The 25,817-nt window shown below is 39.9% G+C and overlaps 1 protein-coding gene and 1 long non-coding RNA gene across 4 annotated transcripts in view; one reads left to right on the top strand and one right to left on the bottom strand.

Annotated features, from left to right (window-relative positions):
• Window positions 1-9,948, bottom strand: part of SOS1 (SOS Ras/Rac guanine nucleotide exchange factor 1) — a 250,299-nt gene extending 240,351 nt beyond the window's left edge. For all 3 annotated transcript variants that reach the window (XM_037807581.1, XM_037807582.1, XM_037807583.1), the window contains exon 1: window positions 9,832-9,948. In XM_037807581.1, coding sequence (XP_037663509.1) covers window positions 9,832-9,918 — 87 coding nt within the window. In that variant the 5' untranslated portion in view covers window positions 9,919-9,948. The remainder of the gene's footprint in view (window positions 1-9,831) is intronic.
• A 2,795-nt stretch (window positions 9,949-12,743) lies between these two features.
• On the top strand, window positions 12,744-25,585 carry LOC119512775. The gene is made up of 3 exons (XR_005212450.1): window positions 12,744-13,036; window positions 15,835-15,979; window positions 24,276-25,585. It is a non-coding gene; the product is annotated as an uncharacterized LOC119512775 (long non-coding RNA).
• Window positions 25,586-25,817: the final 232 nt, after the last annotated feature.

Below are 25,817 nucleotides of genomic sequence, written 5' to 3'. Positions count from 1 at the left end.
GCTAATAAACAAATTTAGCAAAGTAGCGGGATACAAGGTTAATGCACATAAGTCAGTAATGTTTCTATATGCTAGAAATGAACAAACTGAAGAGACACTCAAGAAAAAGATACCATTTTCAATAGCAACTAAAAAAATCAAGTACCTAGGAATAAACTTAACCAAAGATGTAAAAGACCTATACAAAGAAAACTACATAACTCTACTAAAAGAAATAGAAGGGGACCTTAAAAGATGGAAAAATATTCCATGTTCATGGATAGGAAGGCTAAATATCATTAAGATGTCAATTCTACCCAAACTCATCTACAGATTCAATGCAATCCCAATCAAAATTCCAACAACCTACTTTGCAGACTTGGAAAAGCTAGTTATCAAATTTATTTGGAAAGGGAAGATGCCTCGAATTGCTAAAGACACTTTAAAAAAGAAAAAACGAAGTGGGAGGACTTACACTCCCTGACTTTGAAGCTTATTATAAAGCCACAGTTGCCAAAACAGCATGGTACTGGCACAAAGATAGACATATAGATCAATGGAATTGAATTGAGAATTCGGAGATAGACCCTCAGATCTATGGCCGACTGATCTTTGATAAGGCCCCCAAAGTCACTGAACTGAGTCATAATGGTCTTTTCAACAAATGGGGCTGGGAGAGTTGGATATCCATATCCAAAAGAATGAAAGAGGACCCCTACCTCACCCCCTACACAAAATTAACTCAAAATGGACCAAAGATCTCAATATAAAAGAAAGTACCATAAAACTCCTAGAAGATAATGTAGGAAAACATCTTCAAGACCTTGTATTAGGCGGCCACTTCCTAGACTTTACACCCAAAGCACAAGCAACAAAAGAGAAAATAGATAAATGGGAACTCCTCAAGCTTAGAAGTTTCTGCACCTCAAAGGAATTTCTCAAAAAGGTAAAGAGGCAGCCAACTCAATGGGAAAAAATTTTTGGAAACCATGTATCTGACAAAAGACTGATATCTTGCATATATAAAGAAATCCTACAACTCAATGACAATAGTACAGACAGCCCAATTATAAAATGGGCAAAAGATATGAAAAGACAGTTCTCTGAAGAGGAAATACAAATGGCCAAGAAACACATGAAGAAATGTTCAGCTTCACTAGCTATTAGAGAGATGCAAATTAAGACCACAATGAGATACCATCTAACACCGGTTAGAATGGCTGCCAGTAAACAAACAGGAAACTACAAATGCTGGAGGGGATGTGCAGAAATTGGAACTCTTATTCATTGTTGGTGGGATTGTATAATGGTTCAGCCACTCTGGAAATCAGTCTGGCAGTTCCTTAGAAAACTAGATATAGAGTTACCATTCGATCCAGAGATTGCACTTCTCGGTATATACCCGGAAGATCGGAAAGCAGTGACACGAACAGATATCTGCACGCCAATGTTCATAGCAGCATTATTCACAATTGCCAAGAGATGGAAACAACCCAAATGTCCTTCAACAGATGAGTGGATAAATAAAATGTGGTATATACACACGATGGAATACTACGCGGCAGTAAGAAGGAACGATCTCATGAAACATATGACAACATGGATGAACCTTGAAGACATAATGCTGAGCGAAATAAGCCAGGCACAAAAAGAGAAATATTATATGCTACCACTAATGTGAACTTTGAAAAATGGAAAACAAATGGTTTATAATGTAGAATGTAGGGGAACTAGCAGTAGAGAGCAATGAAGGAAGGGGGAACAATAATCCGAGAACAGATAAGCTATTTAACGTTCTGGGGATGCCCAGGAATGACTATGGTCTGTTAATTTCTGATGGGTATAGTAGGAACAAGTTCACAGAAATGTTGCTATATTAGGTAACTTTCTTGGGGTAAAGCAGGAACACGTTGGAAGTAAAGCAGTTATCTTAGGTTAGCTGTCTTTTTCTTACTCCCTTGTTATAGTGTCTTTGAAATGTTCTTTTATTGTATGTTTTTGTTTGTTTTTTTTTTATTTTTATTTTTATTTTTTTATTTTTCATACAGTTGATTTAAAAAAAAAAAAGTTAAAAAAAAAAAAAGGGGGGAAATATGTAGAGCCTCCCTCAGGAGCCTGTGGAGAATGCAGGGGTATTGGCCTACCCCGCTTTAATGGTTGCTAACATGACCACAGACATAGGGAACTGGTGGTTTCATGGGTTGAGCCCTCTACCATAGGTTTTACCCTTGGGAAGACAGTTGCTGCAAAGGAGAGGCTAGGCTTCCCTATAATTGTGCCTAAGAGCCTCCTCCCGAATGCCTCTTTGTTGCTCAGATGTGGCCCTCTGTCTCTAGCTAAGCCAACTTGAAAGGTGAAATCACTGCCCTACCCACTACATGGGATCAGACACCCAGGGGAGTGAATCTCCCTGGCAACGTGGAATATGACTCCCGGGGAGGAATGTAGACCCGGCATCGTGGGACAGAGAACATCTTCTTGAACAAAAGGGGGATGTGAAAGGAAATGAAATAAACTTTAGTGGCAGAGAGATTCCAAAAGGAGCCGAAAGGTCACTCTGGTGGGCCCTCTTACGCACAATTTAGACAACCCTTTTTAGGTTCTAAAGAATTGGGGTAGCTGGTGGTGGATACCTGAAACTATCAAACTACAACCCAGAACCCATGAATCTTGAAGACTATTGTATAAAAATGTAACTCATGAGGGGTGACAATGGGATTGGGAAAGCCATAAGGACCACACTCCACTTTGTCCAGTTTATGGATGGATGAGTAGAAAAATAGGGGAATGAAACAAACAAACAGACAAAGGTACCCAGTGTTCTTTTTTACTTCAATTGCTCTTTTTCACTTTAATTATTATTCTTGTTATTTTTGTGTGTGTGCTAATGAAGGTGTTAGGGATTGATTTGGGTGATGAATGTACAACTATGTAATGGTACTGTGAACAACCGAATGTACGATTTGTTTTGTATGACTGCGTGGTATGTGAATATATCTCAATAAAATGAAGATAAAAAAACATTATGGAGAATGGGGAATAGTTGCCACTTTAATTATTTTTCAGTTAAAGCATCCTCATTTTGCTATTTATGGATTTCCCTGCTACTCCTGGATTAGTCCATAATCCTTGTGGACTTCATCATCATCCTTGTGTGCAACCGATCTTTCAACACACTAACTTCAGAGCTAATTATCCCATCTTCATCTCTAGAATCTTAAAACTCTGAAATATAAAAATTATCACCCTCTCTAATCATAGTTTCCCATCCAATAAGAAACAAAAATTTCTTCTTAAATCTTGAATCCCCTTCTTGCCAAGGCATCACCTTCATTACCAATCATCTAGAAAAAAAAAAATCTGAAAAAATAGCCCTTGCTATTCTTACTTTTCCCATGTTACTCCATCTTCTGTTCTCATACTGAAACTGCTCTGACATAAATGATCAATGATATATTAGCTGTCAAATCTAACACTTTTCAGGCACTTGATACTTTTCTATAGCTAACACAGTTAACTCTCTTCTTGAAATTCCCTCCTCCCCCAGATTCTCAAGACAGTAGGGTCTCCTCCTTCTTTTCTACCTGACTTCATTCTTCTCACTATCTTTTGTTCACGCCTCTCTGCCCTCCCCCTAAACAATACTGTCCACTCTTCTCCCTTAGTTCTAATGCCACCCCTATTTCAGTCTTACTCTAATCATTTTTTAAACAGCTTTACTGACATGTAACTGACATACAATAATTTCTTCCTCAGCACAAATTTTTTTTTTTTATCATCATTTTATTGAGATATATTCACATACCACGCAGTCATACAAAACAAATTGTACTTTCGATTGTTTACAGTACCATTACATAGTTGTACATTCATCACCTAAATCAATCCCTGACACCTTCATTAGCACACACACAAAAATAACAAGAGTAATAATTAGAGCCTCAGCACAAATTTAAAATGTACAATCTGATAAGTGATGAGATTTTTTTTTTAGAGAAGTTGTAGGTTTATAGAAAAATCATGCTGAAAGTTCAGAATTCCCATATACTGCCCCCTCCCTCACACATTTTCCCTATTATTCACATTTTGCATTAGTTTGGTAACTTAGTTATAATTTTTGAAGCAATATTATAATAATTATACTACTAACTGTAGTCCATAGTTTACATCAGGGTCATTGCTTGTGTTGTACAGTCCTATGGGTTTTGGGTTTTTTTAATTTATTCTGCTAACATATATAAACCTAAGATTTCCCCTTTTAGCCACATTCACATATACAATTTAGTGGCTTCCATCACATTCACAACATCGTGCTACCATTACCACCATCCATTACTAAAACTTTTCCATCATCCCATAGAAACTGTGTACCAATTATGCATTAACTCCCCATTCCCTACCCCACCCCAGCCCCTGGGAACCTGTATTCTTGTTTCAGACTCTATGATTTGCATAGTCTAATTATTTCAATAAGTGCGATCATATAGTATCTGTTCTTTTGTGTACGGCTTATTTCATTCAACATGATGTCTCCAAGGTTCATCCATGTTGCATGTGTCAAAACTCCATGCCTTTTTATGGCTGAATTTTTATGGCCTTTTTACGGCTCCATTGTACACATATACCACATCTTGTTCATACATTCATCAAGCAACTGGGATTGCTTCCATCTTTTGGCAATTGTGAGTAAGAATAATGCTGCTACAAACATCAGTGTACAAATATCTGTTCAAGTCCCCACTCTCAATTCTTTTGGGTATATACCTAGCAGTGGGTTTGCCAGGTCATATGGTAATTCTGTTTAGCTTTCTGAGGAACCGCCAAACTGTCTTCCCACAGTGGCTCTATCATTTTACATTCCCACTAGTTTGCTAGAGCTGCCATTATGCAAAATAGCAGAAACGGATTGGCTTTTATAAAGGGGATTTATTAAGTTACGAAGTTACAGTTCTAAGGCCATAGAATTGTCCAGCCTAAGGCATCAACAAGATGATACCTTCACTGAAGAACAGCCGATGGCATCCAGAACACCTCTGTCAGCTGGGAAGGCATATGGCTGGCTTCTGCTGGTCCTTTGCTCCTAGGTTGTGTTTCAAAATAGCTTTCTCCAAAATGTCTCTGGGCTTCTTCTCCACTCCTCTCTCTCAGCTCCTGTGCATCCTTGCTTCTTTCTCCCAGGGCGTTCCTCTCTAAGCATCTGGGGGTCCTCTCTTAGCCTTTCCAGGACAAACTATGGGCTTCATCTCTTAGCTTAGCATCTCCAAAAGTCCTTCTGTCCACATCTCCAAGCGTCAACAAGCATCTAGGTCTGTGTCGGCTCCTAAGCTTCTCTTAAATGCTCCAGTGAACTAATCAAGACCCACCCTGAATGGGAGGGGCCACACCTCCATGGAAATAATCTAATCAAAAGTATCACCCAGGGTTGGCTGAGTCGTATCTCCAAGGAAACACTCAATCAAAAGGTTCTAACCTCATCAAAAAACTAATAAATCTGCCCAACAAGATTGCAATAAAAGGCATGGCTTTTCTGGGGGACATAATATATCCAAACCAGCTCCCACCAACAAGGAACAAGCATTCTTACTTCTCCACAATCTCTCCAATGCTTGTTATTTTCTGCTCTTTTAATAATAGTCATTCTAGTGGGTGTGAAATGGTATCTAATTGTGGTTTTGATTTGCATTTCCCTAACAGTTAATGTGGTAAGTTTCAATATGTGTAACTACCCCTGAAACCATCAGCACGATCAAAATAAATGAACATTAAAACAACTCCCAAGACAATCACTGATCTGCTTTTTGACACTACAGATTAGTTTGCATTTTCTAGAATTTTATATAGATGAAATCATACAGCATGTACTTTTCTGATTTGGCTTCTTTCATTCAGAATAATTATTTTGGGATTCATCCATGTTGTTGGGTGTATCAATAGTTCACTCCTTCCTTATGTGGAATAGCATTTCATTAATGGTTTTACCACAAACTATTATCCATTCACCCGTTGATGGACATTTAAGTTGTCTTCAGTTTTTGGCTGAATAAAGCTACCATGAACATTCATGTGTAAATCTTTGTACGGATATAAGCTTCTTCTATTCTTATGGATTTACTTACATTCCCAGAAGTCCCAAATCTTGTTTCACCAGATACTAACAACCAACTCCAACCGGACAAGTCCACCTGGATAACCCAAAAGAACTTTTCAATCAACATGTCCAAAACTTACCTTATTATGCCATTCCTCTCTGCACCCTAACTGCTTTTCCTCCTATCCCGATTAAAGACACTGAAACTAGAAACTTAGACTCTGCCTGCTCTCTCACCACTCCCCCAATCATTCAGTGAGTTAGTAGGTCCTATCAATTCTGTCTTCTCAGCATCTCTCAAATAAAATCCATTTCCACATTTCCATCCTAATTCAAATGTATATCATCTCTTGGCTGCTCTATTAAACTACTCTTCTAACTTTTCTCCTTATTTCAGGTCTCATTCTTCTCCAATCCATTTTCCTTTCTATGGACAAAGTACACTTTCTAAAATTCAAATCTGATGTTACCTTCCTATTTAAAATTCTTCAATGGCTTCTATTCCCTATAGATAAAAGCTCAAACTCTTAGCTTAACATACAAAAATTCTCTATAGACCTGCTATTGCTTCAGCCTCATCCCCTGTCACTTTCCAGTATGTTCTAACTCAGCCATTTCTGTAATATGGCATTTACATTTTATCCTTAGTGTTGAGGACAAAACCTGGTCAGTAGTAAGCATGACATATTTTGTGTACTAGAAAAGATAGGACTTACACTGATAAACACAGTGGGACTTTCTGGGCATATACAGGAAAAACAATCAGTTCTATCTGCCTAAAGTATAAAGAACATGAAAGGTTATGGTAGGCAATCTAGCCAGAAAATCAGGATGAAGTCAGATCATCAACCACCATCAATTCCATGCTAGACTGTGCACTTCATCCTAGACCCTCAAAAGACATCAAAAGTTCTGAACAAGGGTGTGTGACATGTTCAAAAGTGTGATATAACTTCTGAGATTTGAAAAATAATAAAGGAGAAGTGGTGAGCAGTGAACTCAGTTAAAAGTTTACTGCAGTGGTCTGAGTAAGGGGACTCAATTAGAGTAGAGGGAATAGGAGGGAGTAAATCAGAAGACCATGTCAAAGGGGAATGAATCTCTATACTCTGCCTGGGTGTGAGCGGTAAGGCAAAGAGAGAAGTCAGAGATGATTCCAGTTTTCAGCCAGTCATATAAAATAATGAAGCCACTAATCAAGAGGAAATATAAAAAAAGGGAGGGTAGGTAGGTAGAAGGGAAAGAGGTGATGACTTTTGTTTGAAAAGTATTGTGTTTAAGGGATATGAAAGAAATACACGTATCCTTTTACCATTCATTCAAATAATCTGAGTGCATACTAGGTTCCAGGCAAAGTTTACATGGGGGATAAAATGAACGTAAGATATCAACTCTGTTTTCAAGGAGTATCCTATCTAGTTAGGTGGACAAACAAACAAAAAGCACTTAAAATTCACTGTTAACTGTTAGGGTAGGGTGCTAGAAGAAAAAAGAGGAGGGATATTCAACTCAGTCCTAAGGACTGTGAAATTGAGAGTGGGTCAAGAATGATGAGTAATGTTAGGGTAGGCAAAGAAGGGCAGTCCAGATGAAGGGAACAGCATGTCCAAAGAGCCTTAGATAAGAGAACACTAGTTGGGTACATCTGCAAAGAGTACATTAAGTCAGAAGGAAGAAGTCAAGATGTGAAGACACCCACATGAAATATCCAGCAGGCAAGTGAAAATGCAGGTTTTAAGTTCCCAAAAGCACATCCAAATATGAAATGTACTTTCAATATTTTGTAAGTGGCTTAGAATCATCATTAGTTGGTGTCTGAATGAGAACTGCAAGAACCTTACTTATCAGCTAGATTGTGCACACTTACACCTCCTCCTCCTCATTTCCACTGCCATGACATATCTTTGCTTAAAGTCAAAAGCTGGTTTATATAAATAAGCCAAGTGAACTGGTAGGGACTATGGTACATTGGAGATAAATGCTCTATTTAATGGGGGCAGCCATTTACTCATCTCCAGTCGTTTACCACCTTGCTTGAATGTAGACCCAATAATGAGACATCTTCCTGTTCTTCAAGAAAAGTTTAAAGTTCAGATTTTATATATCTCCCATTTTTTAAATATTGGCAAATAATTACATTTAAAAACAACAGCCAAACAAAATGCTTTTGTGGAAAGAATTAAGCAAGGGCCACCAGCACAACAGAGTTAGACCAGGTCTGCCAACTCCCACACTGCTTTTACTACTCCTCCATAATGACCCTTGGAATCTTGGTGGTTCCCTCAGGGTAGGAGTTGCTTACTTCTAAGCAAAAGAACCCCAAACTGCTAATGTTTTGGAAGTTTTTCTGCATGTTTTAAACAATTTTGCTGTCTACCTCCCTGACAAGATAAGCATCTCCTACTCCCTTTCTATTGTAAGCTAAGAGGCCAAGCTTGCAGTTAAAGCAAATGTAGAGTGAAAAGCTAATGGTATTTCTAAGGAATAAAAGATAGACACTGTATGTCATTTCCTTGGTCTTCTTAGAAAACAGCATCACAGAGATATTTATGACTAATCAGACACCTGAAAAAAAAAGGCAGCTACTTAAATCTGAATTATATGAGCATATTCTGCGAACAAAGCAAATCAGTTTCTACTGTTAGACATAGGGTAAAAGGGGCGGTTAAGAACAAGACAAAAGGGAAAGCAAAAGTTGCTAGCCTTTGAGGAATATCAGGCATCTTTTCAGATGCATTTTTTAAAAGTATAAATGTTTAGTACAGAAGGTACACCATAATCTCAATTCTCAGTAAGAACAAATATATATACACGAAACGTCCTTTTAGCAAAAAAAAAAAAAAAAAAAAAAAAAAAAAAAAAAAACAAAACTATTAAAAGAGGAAAGCAATCTATATTTTTAAAAAGTTAAATGAAGGAAACAAAAATTACTCTGGTTGTTGTTTTTAAATACATTCAAATACACCCGTTTCTGATGGTTTGATGCATTTTTAAAGTGACAGTGTTGCTTTGGAAACTTAAAATGTAGCAACATTTCCTAATTATACTAAAACATTTAAAAGAATAGATCATAGGGTATAACTTTAGATAACAATGTGGCAAACTTGAAAAAAAAATAAAAGGTTAAAAATTCTAATAAACAAACTAAGAGATAGTACCGAGATTCTCAAACTCTAAAAAAAAAAAAAAAAAAAGGAAAATAGTGACATTTGCAAGCGCCCAGGTTAATCGGTGGGTGGGGGAATTCAGGAGAATGGGGAGTGATTACTGAGAGTGAGCAGAGCAGGCCATGTCCCTGCTCCTACTGGCAGGCGAGCTGTGCAATTACTTAGAGCAAGCATTATGGCCAGAGCACTTCTCGAGCCCACTAAAACGAGCATACTGAGTGCCTAAAACAGGAGGCTGACAGCAGCTACCGGATAAGAGGGAGAAGGCAGAAAAGTGGCCTGCTCTGACCTCCACGGAAAAGTGAGCCGCCTCCAACTGCTGCCTCTGAATCAAGGGGCAGGGCATTAGCCACTCTGGTTGGATTATCCGTACCAACTCCCTGGCTTCCTGCGGCCTTCCCACACACTCGGTGAATGTCAAAACCGAGAGCTAGCCGAGTGTGGGGGGGACCTCTCAGTGCGCGCTGTCCTTTCAGATAGGCGGTGAGACCGGGAAGAAAGACAGCCCCGCGCGCGCCCCGCCTTCCCAGCCCTGCCCCGGCCGGGCGCTCTCACTGGGGAATGCAGCTGGGAAGCGGGGTCCCGCGCTCTCCTCACCTTTTTCAGCGCGGGCACCAGCAGCCCCCGCCACTTGGGCGCGTTCTCCTCGCTGAAAAACTCGTACGGCAGCTGCTGCGCCTGCATGGTGCCCCCGGGGCGCCTCTGGGCGGGGAGGGGGGCGGCGGCAGCGGCCGGGCCGGGGAGGGAGAGGGCGAGCTCGCGGCACCGAGCAAGGCCGCGGCCCCGCGGGACAGCCCGGCCCCCTCGGGGCGCCGCGCGGCCCGGCTAGTCCTGACGACCGGGCTGGGGGGCGAGGCCCGCGTCCGGCCACTCACCCAACACGGGCACCAGCCGCGGACAGTGAATGCAGCCGGGAGGCGGCGGCATGCCGCACCACCACCCCAGGGACGAGCCCCCCACTCCTCCCCGGCCCGCCGGCGCCGCCCCGGGCTGCTCTCCGCTGCGACCGACGCTTGCCAGCCGGGGCGGCGCTCCCGGGCCCGGCCTGGCCCCGCCGCAGAGCCGGCGGCGGGGGAAGGGAGGAAGGGTGTGTGGAAGGGACGCTCGGGCCGCGGCTCCCACTGCGAGCAGCTGGGACCCCGAAATGCGCAAGGCCCCGAGCGGGGCGGAGCTGGGACCTGGGTCGAGCCGGGGAGGGGGAGGGCCTGAGATCGTTGTTTGGGAATCCGGGTGCCCTGAGGTGCCGCCGCCGCCGCCGACACCGGTGTAGCGCTGCTGGAGCTTCCTACTTGCGAACTGAACCTGCTCGCTACTGAGCATGCGCCGCCGGCCAGGGTCGATTCGCTCCGGGTTTTCCGGTTCGCCAGTGAAGGCGGAGGAAAGCGCGAGAGAGGGAGGGCTCCCGGCGATGCTGTGGCTGCGGCCCCGGGGAGGGGCGAAGGGGCCCCAAGAAGTCCGACCCCAGGCAGATTGGGGCCCCGCGGCAGTTGGCAGCTAGGGGCGTGGCGACCTACGGTGAAGAGGCCCCCATTGTGTGTTCGAGTCGCGAGAGATCTGGACCTTTCGTTTCGTTAAGAGGTGTTTGTGTGTGTGTGTGTCTGTGTACTTTGTTCCCGAACACGAAGATAAGGACTGCTCGGAGTATGCAATATATAGTAAACAGACTGGACAAAAGATAGGATCCCTTCTCACAAGAACATGGTGTTCAGTGTTCGTGGGGTAGTAGAAATGTTTGCAATGTTTGCAATTGGTCTTTCCACATCACTACAGGACAAAATATGCACACGTAGTACTGATTTTCTGTTGTTTTCAGATTCAATCGGTTCATCTTTCAAACCCGTTTCAAATATGCACTTCTCCAATAACCCCTTAACTTCAATGGAAACAAACCTCTTCTGCAGCTCTCAGAGCACTTTATGCCCCTCTCAAGACATTTAGTCTATTGTGTTTTGTATCTTTACTTTTATGACTAGAAAATAAAACTCCTGGAAGACATCTTTTTCACCAGGGGCTCGTAATGCATGTTTGTGGAATGCTAAAGGAGTAGTGATCTATAAATTGCCCTTCCATTCCAGAATGCAAATATTTGTTTATAACAGTGGCACTCTGTAGCCGGCAACTCATGGTTTATCATTAAACACCTTTTGAGCACCATCCTATTTAATTCTCATAGCAACCCTATTGTTCTCATTTCACAGATGAGAAAGTTCGGAGAAGGAACCTGAATTGAAGGTGACATTGTGCCCTGCTATCTCTGAGAACAATAACCAGATCACATAGATGAAAAATGCTTAAGCAGTGGTTCTTAATCTTTAAAGGAGTTCTGAAAATCTGAAAAAAGTCTTGGTCATTTCCTTTAAAAATGTACACGTGGTTTACATTAAAAAAAAATGTTCCCACACTTTCAAAGGGATCAAAGTGACATTTTGAAATCCATCCATAAACCCTCTGAATAAGGAGTAGAGAAACCATAGCTTGGAAAGGAATTGGGGGCACATGAAGGGGTCTCAGAGAACATATCAACCATCTTTAAATATCTAAACGTCTATGACATGAAAAACTGATTGGTTTGTGTGGTTCTAAATGATTGAACTAAGATCACGCCTCTGCCACAAACTCTTCCTTGGTTTACCATTGCTCTTAGAATACATTTCCAACTTTGTACTATGGCCCACAATGCCGTGCATCTGGCTCCTGCTCACATTCTCAATCTTTTCTCACCATTCTCAACCTTGGTTCATCACACTCCATTCACACCGGCCTTCTATCCACTCCTAGAAAACACTAACCTCTTCCCTGCCTCAAGGGCTTTGTTCTTCCCTCAGCTTGGAACTCACTGCTCATAGATGTTCACTTGGCTAGTTTTAAACCTCACCACATCCGAAGAGACTTTCTTTGATCACCCTGAATAGTTCCCGCCTGTATTTTTCTACCATAAGCCCTGTTTGTTTGCTTGCTAGCACTTAATCGCTGTCTATTTTTAGTTGTTGGTCTCCTCTCCCTTCCCCTCCCCCCTAGAATGTAAACTCCAAGAGATCAGCAATCTTATGTGTCTAGCCTAGTTCATCATTGTATTCCCAGGGCCTATGGTGCCTGGCACATACTAGGCGTTCGATAAATATTTTTCAAAGAGTAAAAGTTGTATGGAAGAAAACTTACAGGAAGTAAGACCATATAATGAATCGTCCAGAGGAAACGGGTGGTCGTCGGAGGTGTACAAGTAAAAACCATACGTTCACTCACTCGCTACATCGGGGACTTGAAATTCTCGAAAAACCCCTTCCACCCACCCGTATTCCGAGTCTCTAATTTTACTGCAGAGGGAAACAAGCCCCAGAAATATGGATTACAGCCTGGGCTGTACATGCTCAGAGACCGGGGCAGGTTTTCACCGATATGGAAGATTGGGCCACAGGTTGAGAGAAAACAGCTGGAAGGAAATTGCAGTAAAGACACTCAGAGCTTTTCAGCTAAGAAATAGGCGCCGCTGGGATCAAGGAACACTCCAGTCCCTCCGCCCCATTTGCCTATTTCTCTTTCTCTTAGGACAAAACAAAACACCGACGGATACGCAACCAGACGGAACAACCGTGCGGAGGTAAAACGCTGAAGACCCCTTTCCGCTCAGCATCACACACCCACTGGAGCTCCACGGCGCAGGCGTAAAGGCTGCGGCTCACTTCGCACTCCAGACCCAAGAGCCCCTCGCCAAAGCGGATGTGACGCACAGGCGTGCATCCAAGCGGCCTAGCCGAGGCCGGAAGAAGGCACGTCCAGGCGATTTAGCCGAATTCCGAGCGCTGTGAGTCGGGGCTGGAGCCGCGACGAAGGGGGCGGGGAGAGGGTTTGACTCCACCGCGCGCCCCCTGCCGGTGGAAGGGCGGCGCTCCGCACTTTACCCGGAGCTGCTGGCCAGCATCGTGTCACGCGGTTCCTTTTCTGGCTGCAGCCCCAATTTTCTTCCTGAAGCACACTTCAGTACCCGTTATTCTCCTGTTCAAGAGCCTGCCAGGATAAAGTCCAAAGTCGTTAGCCTGGCATTCATGGCCTTGTACAATCCAGCCAACACTTATCTTTCTAGCTGTTTCTCCCACTCGAAATGAGCTAACTACCTGCCACCTACAAATCCATCACTTCTCTGCCTCTATTTTCTGCATACACCATTCCGTGTATCTGGGGTGCTTACATCAATTTTTCTCCAAACCCACTCGCCACAGCCCCACCTGACTTCCCTCCCTTCACCCCCATACACGTTCGCTGTTTTTCCCCGGTTTCAACAGCCACCATTCAGGATTCCTCTCCTTGAACTTAAGGGCCCAACAAGTAAAAGGAACAGCAGTTTCAACTATGGACAAATTGTCCTGTCTCCTTCGGCAGCATATCCTCCCTTTATTCTTCTCCTCACTCTCTTCCCATTCCCTTCTTTCAATTCCACTTCTCCAAGTAGTGTGTTCTTCCCCAGAAAACGCTCCATAGCAAATAGAGGCTGATAAAACCTCCGGATGCTACCTTTATTTAATAGTGTGAGTCTCTCCCTTTCAAACTCTTTTCTTTGCAAAGATGGTGGGAAGCAGGGTAGGTACAGTTAGAAGAAATGACAAAAGGCTCTCCAAGATTTGTGGGACTATTCCTTGCACTTCTCCTTTTTCATGATCCCTACAGAATCCAGGGTTTTTTTGTTTTGTTTTGTTTGTTTTTTGCAAAAGCTTCTTCCCAGTTGATTTCTAGTTGGAATGTCTTCTCAAACTGACCATACCCCAATCCAGCAATCCAGTACTATTTTCATCAAACTCCCAGCAGGTGTGTCATGGAACTTGAGAAACTGATCCTTAAATGTATATGGGATAGCAAAATCCCAAGAATAGCTAGTTTTCCTGTAAAAGAAAAAGGTAGGGCAACCTGCCTTACCAGATAAAAGCACTTACTACATAACTAGAGTAATTAAAATAATGTATTGGAACAGGAAAAGACAAACAAACCAGTGGATCATAAAGAACCAAATATAGAGAAATTATTTATGACACAGTGGAAATTCCAGATGAATGGGGAAAAGATATGCTGTTCAATAGATGGTGTAGGGATAACCAATAATACATGCGGTAAAAAATGGAATTAGATCCCTAACTCATGGCCTACACAAAACAATCCCAGGTACATAAAAGACTTAAATGTAACAAGCAAAATTACAAAACTTTTAGAAGAAAATAAATAATATCTTTATGAACTCAAGGTAGGTAAGGATTTCTTAAATAAAAGACAAAAAGCAAAAACCATAAAGGCAAAGTTTGATAAATCTGACTTCATTAAAGTTAAGTGCTTCTGTAAAATCAAACTATACCATAAGGAAGGTGAAAAGACAAGCCATAAGCTAGAGAAAGTGTTTGCAATTTATAAAAGCAAAAAAAGAATTTGTATCCAGAACACAGTTTTTCTTTAGAGGAGATGCTGGTGATTAGGTATTCAAACTCTTAGTAATAAGGGAAACGCAGGTTAAAACCATAATGAATTACTATTTTGTGCCCATTGAATTGACAAAAATTTAAAAGTTGAAGAATTCTAAGCTTTGGAAAGGATGTAAAGCAACTGAAATTCTCATCCACTGCTAATGGGAAAATAAATTAGTACAACCACTTTAGAAAACTACTTGTCTTTTCTTAAAAGGTGAACATGGGCATGTCCTATAAGAAAATGGCATGGGGGAATCGTCCCATAGCATTAATGTCCCAGAGAAATCCTTTCACATTTGAACCAGAAAGTTCCTCATTACATTAGGTAATAGTACAAACAGTAAAATGAATAAATAAATTGTGAAATACTGTAGAGCACCAAAAATGAATGTACTACAGCTGTACACATCAACATAGATGAATCATAAAAATGTAAGACTAAACATAACACTAAACAAAACTAAACAGAAAAATACATAACATGATTCGTTATGTAACATGTAGAAAAAAAAGTAAAACTAAATTTTGTGTTATTTATGGTGGTACTCTTTCTCCAAAACGGCCAAATGAGCTTCTCCTCCTGGTGCTCAAGCCCTGGTGTAGACACCGCTCCCACATTGAATAGAACTGACCCATGGTACTAACAAGATTTTGCAGAAATTAAGCGTAATTCCTGAGACTAAGTCATAAAAGATATTGGGACTTTAGCCTTGTGGAATAAGTTATTATATGGTGCTTTGTGGGAACACAGGCTCAGGAATAACTGAAACTTTTAGCAAATGACCGATTTATTACTTACACAGCATGAAAGGTCCAAAAGAGCAGGGAAAGATGGCAGCTATGGAAGGCAGCTCCACACACCCCACTTCTCAAAAGACAGGAGAGAAGGAGGGGGCCCTGCCATTGAGAATTCCCACCTGGAAAACAGCTGGAACTGCTTATTCCCAGTTTTGGGTTCAAGGTATGGTCAGGCCACTTCATTAGACCTAACAGCTCCCCTGGACAATGGAATGGAAACATTGAAACATCTGCACACAAAAGAAAATGAGGTGGGGGTTGGGGGGGTGGATTGTAGACCAGGGTTGGGAGATGGCCTCTGGGTGTAGCCGTGAATTCCCCAGCAAGCCTCTCTCTCTTGGTTCCCTCATACTAGGGAAAGCCAGCTGCCATATTATAAGGATACTTAATGGAGAAGCCCATGTGGAGAGGTACTGAGGTCTACCACCATCAGGTGTGAATGAACCATCTTGGGAGTAGATCTTCCAGTCCAGTCAAGCTTTCAGACAATTGAAAACGAGGTCAGTATCTTGACTGCAATCTTCTGAGGTTATCCTGAACCAAAACTACCCAGATAATCCACTTCTAAATTCTTGACTGACAGAAACTGCAATAATTAATGTGTGTTGTTTTAAGCCACCAGTTTTTTGAATAATGTGTTATACAATGTTATAAAATTAATACATTTATTTGGAAAACAAATACATGTATGGATATTCGTGAGTGGTAAAATTATAACAAAATATGAAATTAATACCAAATTCATAATGGTAGTTATGGAGAGAACTTTAAGATATACTGTTAATTGTAGAAAAAAACAGTATAGAACAATGTTTGCAATTGGGGAGGGTTTATATAAGGGACTACTGAAATACTGGTAATGTTCTATATCTAATCTGGGTAGTGGGTACACAGCTGTTCATCTTATTATTTAAAATATATACTCTTCTTGTATGTATAATAATTTATAAACACACAAAGGTGTAGTGGTTACAATGGGCAAATGGATTGGGCAAAGTGGATTTATTGACAATTCTGAACCGGACTATAACAGTCTCAGAAATGCACTTGAGAAATAAAAATTCTTCCTGCTGTGAATTATAGAGTAGAGTTGGAAGAGGCTAGAAGTAAATGCAAGTAGACAACAGTTTAAAGAAAAAACATGGCCTATACCGACTGCCAGTTTCCCTTCCTTTTCTATTTTCCCCAGTTTAAAAAAAAAAAAAAAAAAAAAAGGACATTTCCAAGGTCTCTCAGTCTCAGATACTGAGGATTAGACAGGCAACTGAAAATAAAAACTGCATTTTGGTTTGGACACAAGTCAGCCAACTCAAGTCCTTCACTGCTTTCTTTGCCTCAGGCAAATCAGTTAATGTCTATTGTAACAAGTTGTATAATTTGTGTCCAGAGGAAGTAATGTCATTGGTCAGTTAATAATGTTAAGTACCCAGTTTATAAAGAGTTCAGTATCTGAATATGAAGAAAAATGACATATAACTCAGAGGTACTCAAAGGCTAATTAAAAAATAATTTAGCATTTAATGTCAAATAAGTAATATATTCACATGATTCAAAAAGTGTCTTTGACCTTGTCCATCAGGTATATATACAGTGCTTCTACCCTGTTCCCTAGCAGGTAACAATTTTTACTTCGTATGTATTCCTTCAAAGTTTCTTGTTGCAAATACAAGCAAACACAAATATATGTTTAAATATTTTAGTTTGAAATAATTTTAAACACAGGAAAAATTTTAAAATAATACAAAGACCCCGTATACCTTTCACCTAGATTCAGCAGTTTTTAACATTTTGCCACATTTGTTTATCATTTTCTCTCTGTTTCTGTCTTTCTGTAAATATATGTGTTTTTTGTTTGTTTGTTTTTATTAAATTCAGTTTTATTGAAATACATTCACACACCGTACAATCATCCATGGTATACAATCCACTGTCCACAGTATGATAACATAGTTATGCGTTCATCACCACAATCTATCTCTGAACATTTTCCTTACATCAGAAAGAACAAGAACAAGAATAAAAAATAAAAGTGAAAAAAGAACACCCAAATCATCCCCCCATCCCACCCCATTTGTCCTTTAGTTTTTATCCCCATTTTTCTACTCATCCATACACTAGATAAAGGGGGTGTGATCCACAAGGTCTTCACAATCACACTGTCACCCCTTGTAATCTACATTATTATATAATTGTCTTCAGGAGTCCAGACTGCTGGGTTGGAGTTTGGTAGTTTCAGGTATTTACTTCTAGCTATTCCAATACATTAAAACCTAAGAGGTGTTATCTATATAGTGCATAAGAATGTCCACCAGAGTGGACGCTTACAATCTAGGGACTATTACAATTATTATGTCCACATTAGGATATGTTCTAAGATTCAATTCTGAGTTTACACATTGTAGCTGACAACACAGGCAACCAGGAGATAGAAAGAGGGCAGAGATCAGCCATTTGATGCTGAAGGACTACAGAATGTTTAGGATTGATTGCATAGATCCAGAAATAGCATAATACTGTGTGACGGTAGCACAGTATTGTAAGTACACTGAACAAAGATGTCTGTGAGTAAAGCTGAAAGAGGTGGAATAGGAGAATGTATGACACCAGAGGTAAAGATATCTATCTTTACCGTTCTGCATCTTTTTCCTATATTTAACAATATATCGTAAAGATCTTTCTAAACATACATAAAGAGCACCTCATTTTTTTTAGTTCCATAGAATTACATTCTATGGATGTAAAATAATTTATTTAATCAGTCCCCTCTTGAGGGATATTTGTTTTTCCTAATCTTTTATTACAAAGAGTGCTGCAATAAGTAAAATAATTTTGCTTGCACTTAAGTATATCTGAGAATAAATTCCCTGAAGAGGAAATGCAGAGTCAAAGGGCAAGTACATTTGTAATGTTGATAGATATTGACAAATTGAAGAACCAATTTCATTTTAACTTTTAAAGAAGTTTTATTGAGATAAATTCACATACCATAAAATATTCATTTTAATTTTAATGTATTTAATGCTCATGATATATTTCAGGGTGCTCATTAAAATTGGTGTTATAATAATAAGCCAAGGCAGAAAATTGGAGTTACTGAATCATGACTATTCCTGTTGTGTTAATATCTATAAGGACTTTATAACAATATTTTTGTTTCTCTGAAATCATATCTCCTGCCTTGAAGTGGTAAAATCTTTTGAACTATATGAAATAAATGATAATTTTTTATATTATCATCTTATTCCATGTTCAATTTGTAAAGCATTTCAGTTTAGTTACAACAGATAAATTTACCATTGAATAAATCTTCTGTCAATCCTTTAGGGCTATCAGGGCTGTTACCCCTGTAAGGGCCCAGGTGATCTGATAGACTGGTGCAGTTATCTTGGCTTTTATTAGATAAACTCACATAACCTAGAAAATGCCTTTTTTCTTCCATGTATATAAAGAAAATTATAGAACTAGCCAGGCCAATTGGTTAGTTAGCATTTCATAAAAACTGAAATTGGTAATAGGTTTTATATCCATATCATTCTTTTATTGTAGTAAAATATATATAAAACATAAAATAAATATAAAACATAAAATTAACCATTTTAAGTGTACAATTCAATGGCATTAATTACATTTACAATATTGTGCTACCATCATCACCTCCATTACTAAAACTTTTATCACCAAAAACAGAAACTCTTTTCCCTTTAAGCAATAACTTCCTGTTGCTCCTCCCCGCAATCCCTGCTAACTTCTAATCTACTTTCTGTCCCTGTGAGTTTGCTTATTCTAGATATTTCATTTGAGTGGAATCAAACAATATTTGTCCTTTTGTGCCTGGCTTATTTCGGTTAGCGTAATGTTTGCAAGGTTCATTAATGTGGTAATATGTATCAGAATTCCATTCTTTTTTATGGCTGGATAATTTTCCGTTGTATAGATACTCCACATTTTGTTTATACATTTGTCTGTCAATAGATACTTGGGTAATTACCATGTTTTTGGCTATTGTGAATAATATTGCTATGAACATGGGTGTACAAGTATCTGTTTGAGTCCCTACCATCCATGCTTTGGCATATATACCTAAGAGTGGAATTGCCAGGTCATGTGGGAATTCTATGTTCAACTTTTTGAGGGCCTAGCAAACAATTTTCCACAGTGGTTCCACCACTTTACATTCCCACCAGCAAAACGGGAGGTTTCCAATTTCTCCACATCCTTATCAACATTTGTTAATTTCTATTATTTTAATAAAAGTCGCCCTAGTGTGCATGAAGTGGTATCTCATTGTTCTTTGATTTGCTTATCTCTAATGACTAATAATGTTGAGCATGATTTCATGTGCTTATTGGTCATTTGTGTATCTTCTTTGGAAATTGTCTATCCAAGTCCTTTGCTCATTTTTAAATTAGGTTGTTTGTCTTTTTGTTGTTGAGTTGTAGGAATTCTTTATATACTCTGGATATCAAATCCTTATCAGATATATGATTTGCAACTATTTTCTCCCATTCTGTAAGTTCTCTTTTCACTTTCTTGATAATGTCCTTTGATGCATAAATTTTTTCATTAGAATCTTTAAAATTTATTCTGGTAACATATAAACAACCTAAAATTTCCACCACATTCAAGTATATAATTCAGTGCTATTAATTACATTTACAGTATTGTGCTACCATCACCACCATCCATTACCAAAACTTTTCCATCACCCCCAAAATTTTTAATTTTGATGAAGCCAAATTTATATATTTTTTCTTTTGTTGCTTGTGCTTTTGGTGTCATATCTATGAATCCATTGTCAGTTTCAAGGTCCTGATGATTTTTCTGTTTTCTTCTAAGAGTTTTGTGGTTTCAGCTCTTATATTTAGGTTATTGATCTGTTTTGGGTTAATTTTTGTACATGGTGTGAAGTAAAGGTCAAATTTCAGTCTTTTGCATTTAGAGATTCAGTTTCCCCAGCACTATTGTTGAACTCTTCTTTCTCCTTTTATCACTTTGAAGAATAAGAAATTGTAAGGAAGTAGCATATAATTCATTTTGAATGTGACACTAATGTTAACTTGTAGCAAAGAGATGCTGCACAGGTCAAATCCCCCTTCAAGAAAAGACTTTGCCCAGTGCAAGGATTGTGTGGTTAGCCGACAGCCTTGGCTGTTAACTCCCAAGTTCCTATCAGCTTTGAGCCAAGGTCATAGTCTTCTTAGGGTGGCCCCAATCAATGACTGAGCCAGATAGTGGTACAAGAACTTGGCCACTTCTACCCAATGCTGGACTTCTCTAATGGGCAATCTTTGCTGCAGAGCTCCCCATCAGGCTGACTGAGACTTTGTCAGATCTGCATATTGGTCTGATAGCGCCCCTGCCCAATCCTGCCTTTGCCCTTTTCCTTTTACAGGTGTTTCTCCTCAAGCTTTTTGCATTCCTATCTGCAAGTGGGGGTTTGCTTCCCTGAAAACCCAGCAGATACAATTGTGTATGTATATTATTTTTCAGAATATCAATCAATCTTTTTAGTCATGATACATCCATATAAACACCTCAAATTCATTGATTATAGAGACATATCTATAATTTTCCAAACAGATTCCTTTCTCAGAATATGCGCGGAAATTAATACTGCTCTGAATCTGTAAGTAAAGAGCTTGTAGTTTCCTGTAAGTTTGGCTATGTTCCTTAAACAGAATTTACTTATGATAAATATAGGTCATATCTATTCTTTTTTCACAGCTTCCAACAGGCAACCTCTTCATTTTTGGCCAATAAACTACAAAATACAAAAAGGAAATAATGTATCTGAACATGATTTGTGCAATAGCTCATTTCCCTCAATCTTTGAAAATTATATATACATGCATGATTTATGACGAGAATGCCAGGAACAGTTTCATAAGGATTATTTTTATGGAGAGAAAAAAAAAAAAGGATTGAGGCTTCAGAACTGCTTTCCTTCTAACCCCTTTGTCTAAATATGAAAAAGTTTCCCTTGATTTATGTAGTATATTGTTTTTGCAATCTTAACTCTCACATACAAGTTAAAATTAAAACAAAGTATTGCATTGGAAAACAACAGTAACAGCCAAAAAGGAATTGAATTGTAATTTGCTGATGTGGCAAAAATAGGTTTTATTACTGATACTTCAGTAGGAACAGTTCTCAAGAAATATTTTGTTGTGATATTCCTTTTAGTTGTTTCTGATTTTAGTCAGGAGAGGGTGGAACATATTCTGAAGCTGAAACAGGTAATAAGAGGACTGAAATGGATCCTGTTCGCCTAAATAGGTAGATCTAGCACATTTTTGTTAACTGTTCCTGGTTATTATCAATTTCTGTTGTTCTTTGGAATGGGATTTTTTAATTACATTTCTACCTGATTATTGTTGAGTTAAAGGAGAAGCTCTGGTTATCGCATAATTGGCTTAAATCTGGCCACCTTAACTCTCTCATTAATTCCAGTAGCTTTTTTTAAAAAAATATAGTCCCTTTGAATCTCTGCGTATGCAATCATTTTGTATGCAATCATTTTATATGCAAATCATGACAATTTTGCCTCCAGTCTTTTTGTAAAGGGACCCAGCCTAAGGTTTCAGGAAAAACTCCTGTACCTTGACCAAAATTGGGCAAGCTGCCACTTCTGATGTTGAAGGCTGCTGAATCAAGGAGTCATCTAAATTAATAAACTGCTGTTACAATGGCTTGCTCCAAACATTTGCCACCTCTGCCACAGTCTATACTAGCCAAACAGATGCTCTGAGCCCCACCTTTCTCCATGTTTGACTCAATTCCAAATCAAAATCTCCACATGTTTGCTTCTATTTGGTGGACCCCAAATCACATCTTGATCCCTAGTCACAAAGGAGTCAGGGAAGTGTGGTACTTTGGCTGTTTTCTGTGCATCCATTCAGAGCATGTCAATATACAGTATCTGCCACAATATTTTTTAGCATGTTTAGAAAGTTTCCTTCTATTTCTTTTTCATGGGGGGGGGGGGCGCATGCAAATTTTTCTTATTTTTTAAGTTTTTACTAGAGAAATTCTAGGTTTACAGAAAAATCATACAGAAAATGGAGATCCCATATATCTCCCCTCACACAGTTTTTCCTATTACTAACAATTTGCATTAGTATGCTAGCTTTGTTACAATTGCTAAAACAATATTATTATAATTATACCATTAAGATAGTTCATAGCTTACTTTAGTGTTTACTGTGTTGGACAGCCTGTTTTTTTGTTTGTTTGTTTTTAAAATTCTAGTAACATGTAGATAATCTAAAATTACCCTTTTAACCATATTTGAATATATAATTCAGTGCTGTTGATTATATTCACAAAAGTTGTGTCTCCATCACCGTCATCCATTTCCAAAACTTTTCCATTACCTCAAACAGAAACTCCATACCAATTAAACATTAACTCCCCATCCCTCCCCCTCCCCGCCCCACCCCCACCCAGTCCTTAGTAAAATGTATTCTAGTTTCTGACCTTATGATCTGCATATTCTGCTTATTTCATGTAAGTGAGATCATACTATTTTTGTCCTTAAGTGTCTGGATTATTTCACTCAACATGATGTCTTCAAGGTTCATCCATGTTGTAGCATCAAGACTTCATTTTCTTTTACAGCTGAATAATTCTCCATTGTATGGTTATGCCACATTTTACTTATCCATTCATCTGTTGATGGATACTTGAGCATTGCTGGAGAACCACACAATTGCACCAGCTTGTTATCACTTTAATTTCATGATCACAAATCTCAAAGGAGCACTCAGTATCACCCAGCAGCCCACTGAATCTCTAGAAAGCTCAGAACGTCAATCTTCAGAATTCCTAACTTACACCATTTCCTCTTTTCTTACACCTGTTTTCCCCACCCCCTTTCCACCTCTCTTTTACTCCTGATCCTGACTTCTATTTTATTGAGAACTTCAAAATCATCAACCTGAAGCTCATCAGCACCTCCTTCATTCTTAATACAAAGACCATGCTTTCTCTTTCACTCCATGTTGCCTGCCTCAAAGAAGTGGTTTGGCCATGGGAAAGGAAACTAATATTTTTTTGAGCATCTGCCTCCTCCCAGGTACCTTCCTTACATTTTAGTTTATGCAGCAAGGTTTAACATCCCCACTTCCCTGAGAGAAAAGTGAGGTCCATCAGCTGACTCCACACCTGCTTCACTCCTTCCCAGTGGCTCCTCTCCCCAACATGCACATTGCTGTTTCAGGTTCATCTTTTGAAAAATGATATGGTTCCAGAGAGGAAAGGAAAGCAATTTTGTTCTTTAATCTATTGAAAGACACCATGTGTAAGGCTATTGTCAGGTCCAGGTAGAGCCACTGGCAGGCTGTGACTTGAAGTCCCCTTGCTCAATCCCGTTCTTGTTTCTTAGCAATTTGTTTTTAGGAGGTAAGTCTGCTTATTAGTCACTTTTCAATTCCTATGTGCCAAATTTAGGGCAAGGAAAATGGATCCTTGGCATAAGTCTGTGAGGGCAAAACCATATTTCTATGTTTATGATGTATGCATGTACTACTCTCCATTTGAGCACCCTATATGCTTTTTTAAATGGGACCAGCACTGGGTCTCACAAAATTGAGCTTCATGCTAAGAACTTAAGAACGCAGCATGATATAACACCAACAGAATTTTAAAAAGCTATTTTCTATAATTTTACAGACCTTTTAAATTATGAAATCTTGGGGCATTTTCTTAAAGCCAGATAAATAAGTGCATGTGCTTATGTGCACTTTGGAATGTATTTAATTATGTGTTTCTATTGCATGTAATTATCCTGGAATGCAGGCGAGCCAAAGGCTGGACACACTTTTCCCTATGGATTCTCAATCCTGCACACCTGACTTTGACCTTCAGCATATAGGCAGCAGCTCTGACTAGAGTTTGGGACCACCAGGGATTTTCCTACAGAGCAAGGAGGTGGATTCTGCAGGCCAAGAGGAAGGGGACACAGTTCGCTTTGCTCTCCTTCCCTAGCTCTACAACCCATTACTATGGTGGAGAGTGACAAAAGGACATCTTGCTGGGGTAGAAGACTGGAAATTGGAGGGGGCGGGCAGTGCAGCTTGAGGCGTGGGATAAAAACATGGGAGCATTTAGCCTAGAACCAAGTAATTTCGGCCTCATCAGCTTGGCTGAAAGTGATATTTATACTCCGCTTGCATCACGGGATGAAAGCAGCCGGGGTTTCTCTGGGGCCCCCTCGCCTCCTCCACCCGACAGACCGGCCCCGCCTTGGGGCCGAGCAACGCTCAGCGGGCTTCACCCACCCAGACCGCCCTCTGGGCTGCCTCCGCCATGTATCTCCCTGTTGGGTGACCAAGCCCCGCCTCCGGAGCCCCGCACTTGCCTAACCCAATCTCCTATTTCCTCAGAGATTCTAATTTCATTTTACCAGACCCTGACCCCTAATCTTTATTTTTGCCTGCCCAGTATCCTCCCTGCCGCAACTTCCCCGTGGGAACCACCCCCTGCCTACCCCAGTCCCCTACATGCCCATCAAGGTGACCTGCTCTCTTCTGGCCAAGAGGATCACATCTTTAAAGATGGGATTTCATGGAAAAACGCAGGGGATGGGGACATCGCCTTTGAGGCACCCTTCGAATTATGCCCATTTTAGCTCTAACTTCGCTTATTCCTCAAGGCTGGAGGGGAAGGTCCATAAAGGAGAGAAGCCTAAGAACTCTTTAAACTGCGCTGATTATAAACTAGCTGCATTTTACAGATAGTCAGTAGCAAAGAACTATGTATTTTCTGATAAGGTCTACTTCATTCTCACACAAAGTATTGTACAAGAGCAGTTTGTGGTTTTACATCTAGCAAGAGAGTAAGGCTCAGTTCAAAAGAACGAAGTTAGTTTATTTCTACAGGGTAAAGCGATTCCTAGCCCCCTATACAAATCAGAGTTGCTGCATCAACACTGCTTTTTAAACTTGTCTTTAAGCATTTATGTGTTCAAGGATTATGATATATGCATCCTGCTCTCAAATGTCCAGCAAGTAGATAGATAGATAGATAGATAGATAGATAGATAGATAGATAGATAGATAGGTAGGTAGATAGACAGGAAGGCAGGCAGGCAGGCAGACAGACATAGAATGGAAGGGCAAATGTGACAAAATGTTAAAATTGGTAGATCCGAATATCTGGGAGAGTGGGGGTATGTTGGAGTTCTTTGTATGAGGTTTGTATTGTATTTGCAACTGTCCTGTAAATTTGGAATTATTTCAAAATTAAAAGTTTTAAAAATTGCATTAAAAGCTTCAGGGTGGAGTAATTTCTTCTAGCCTGGATTCCTTTAGGCTATGTAACCCTCTGTCATCAGGCCCT

The sequence above is a fragment of the Choloepus didactylus genome, chromosome 17 (genome assembly GCF_015220235.1).
Source record: "Choloepus didactylus isolate mChoDid1 chromosome 17, mChoDid1.pri, whole genome shotgun sequence".
Classification (NCBI taxonomy): Eukaryota; Metazoa; Chordata; class Mammalia; order Pilosa; family Megalonychidae; genus Choloepus; species Choloepus didactylus.
The sequence above is the reverse complement of the archived record's forward strand: the minus strand, read 5'-3'. Positions and strand labels throughout refer to the sequence as shown.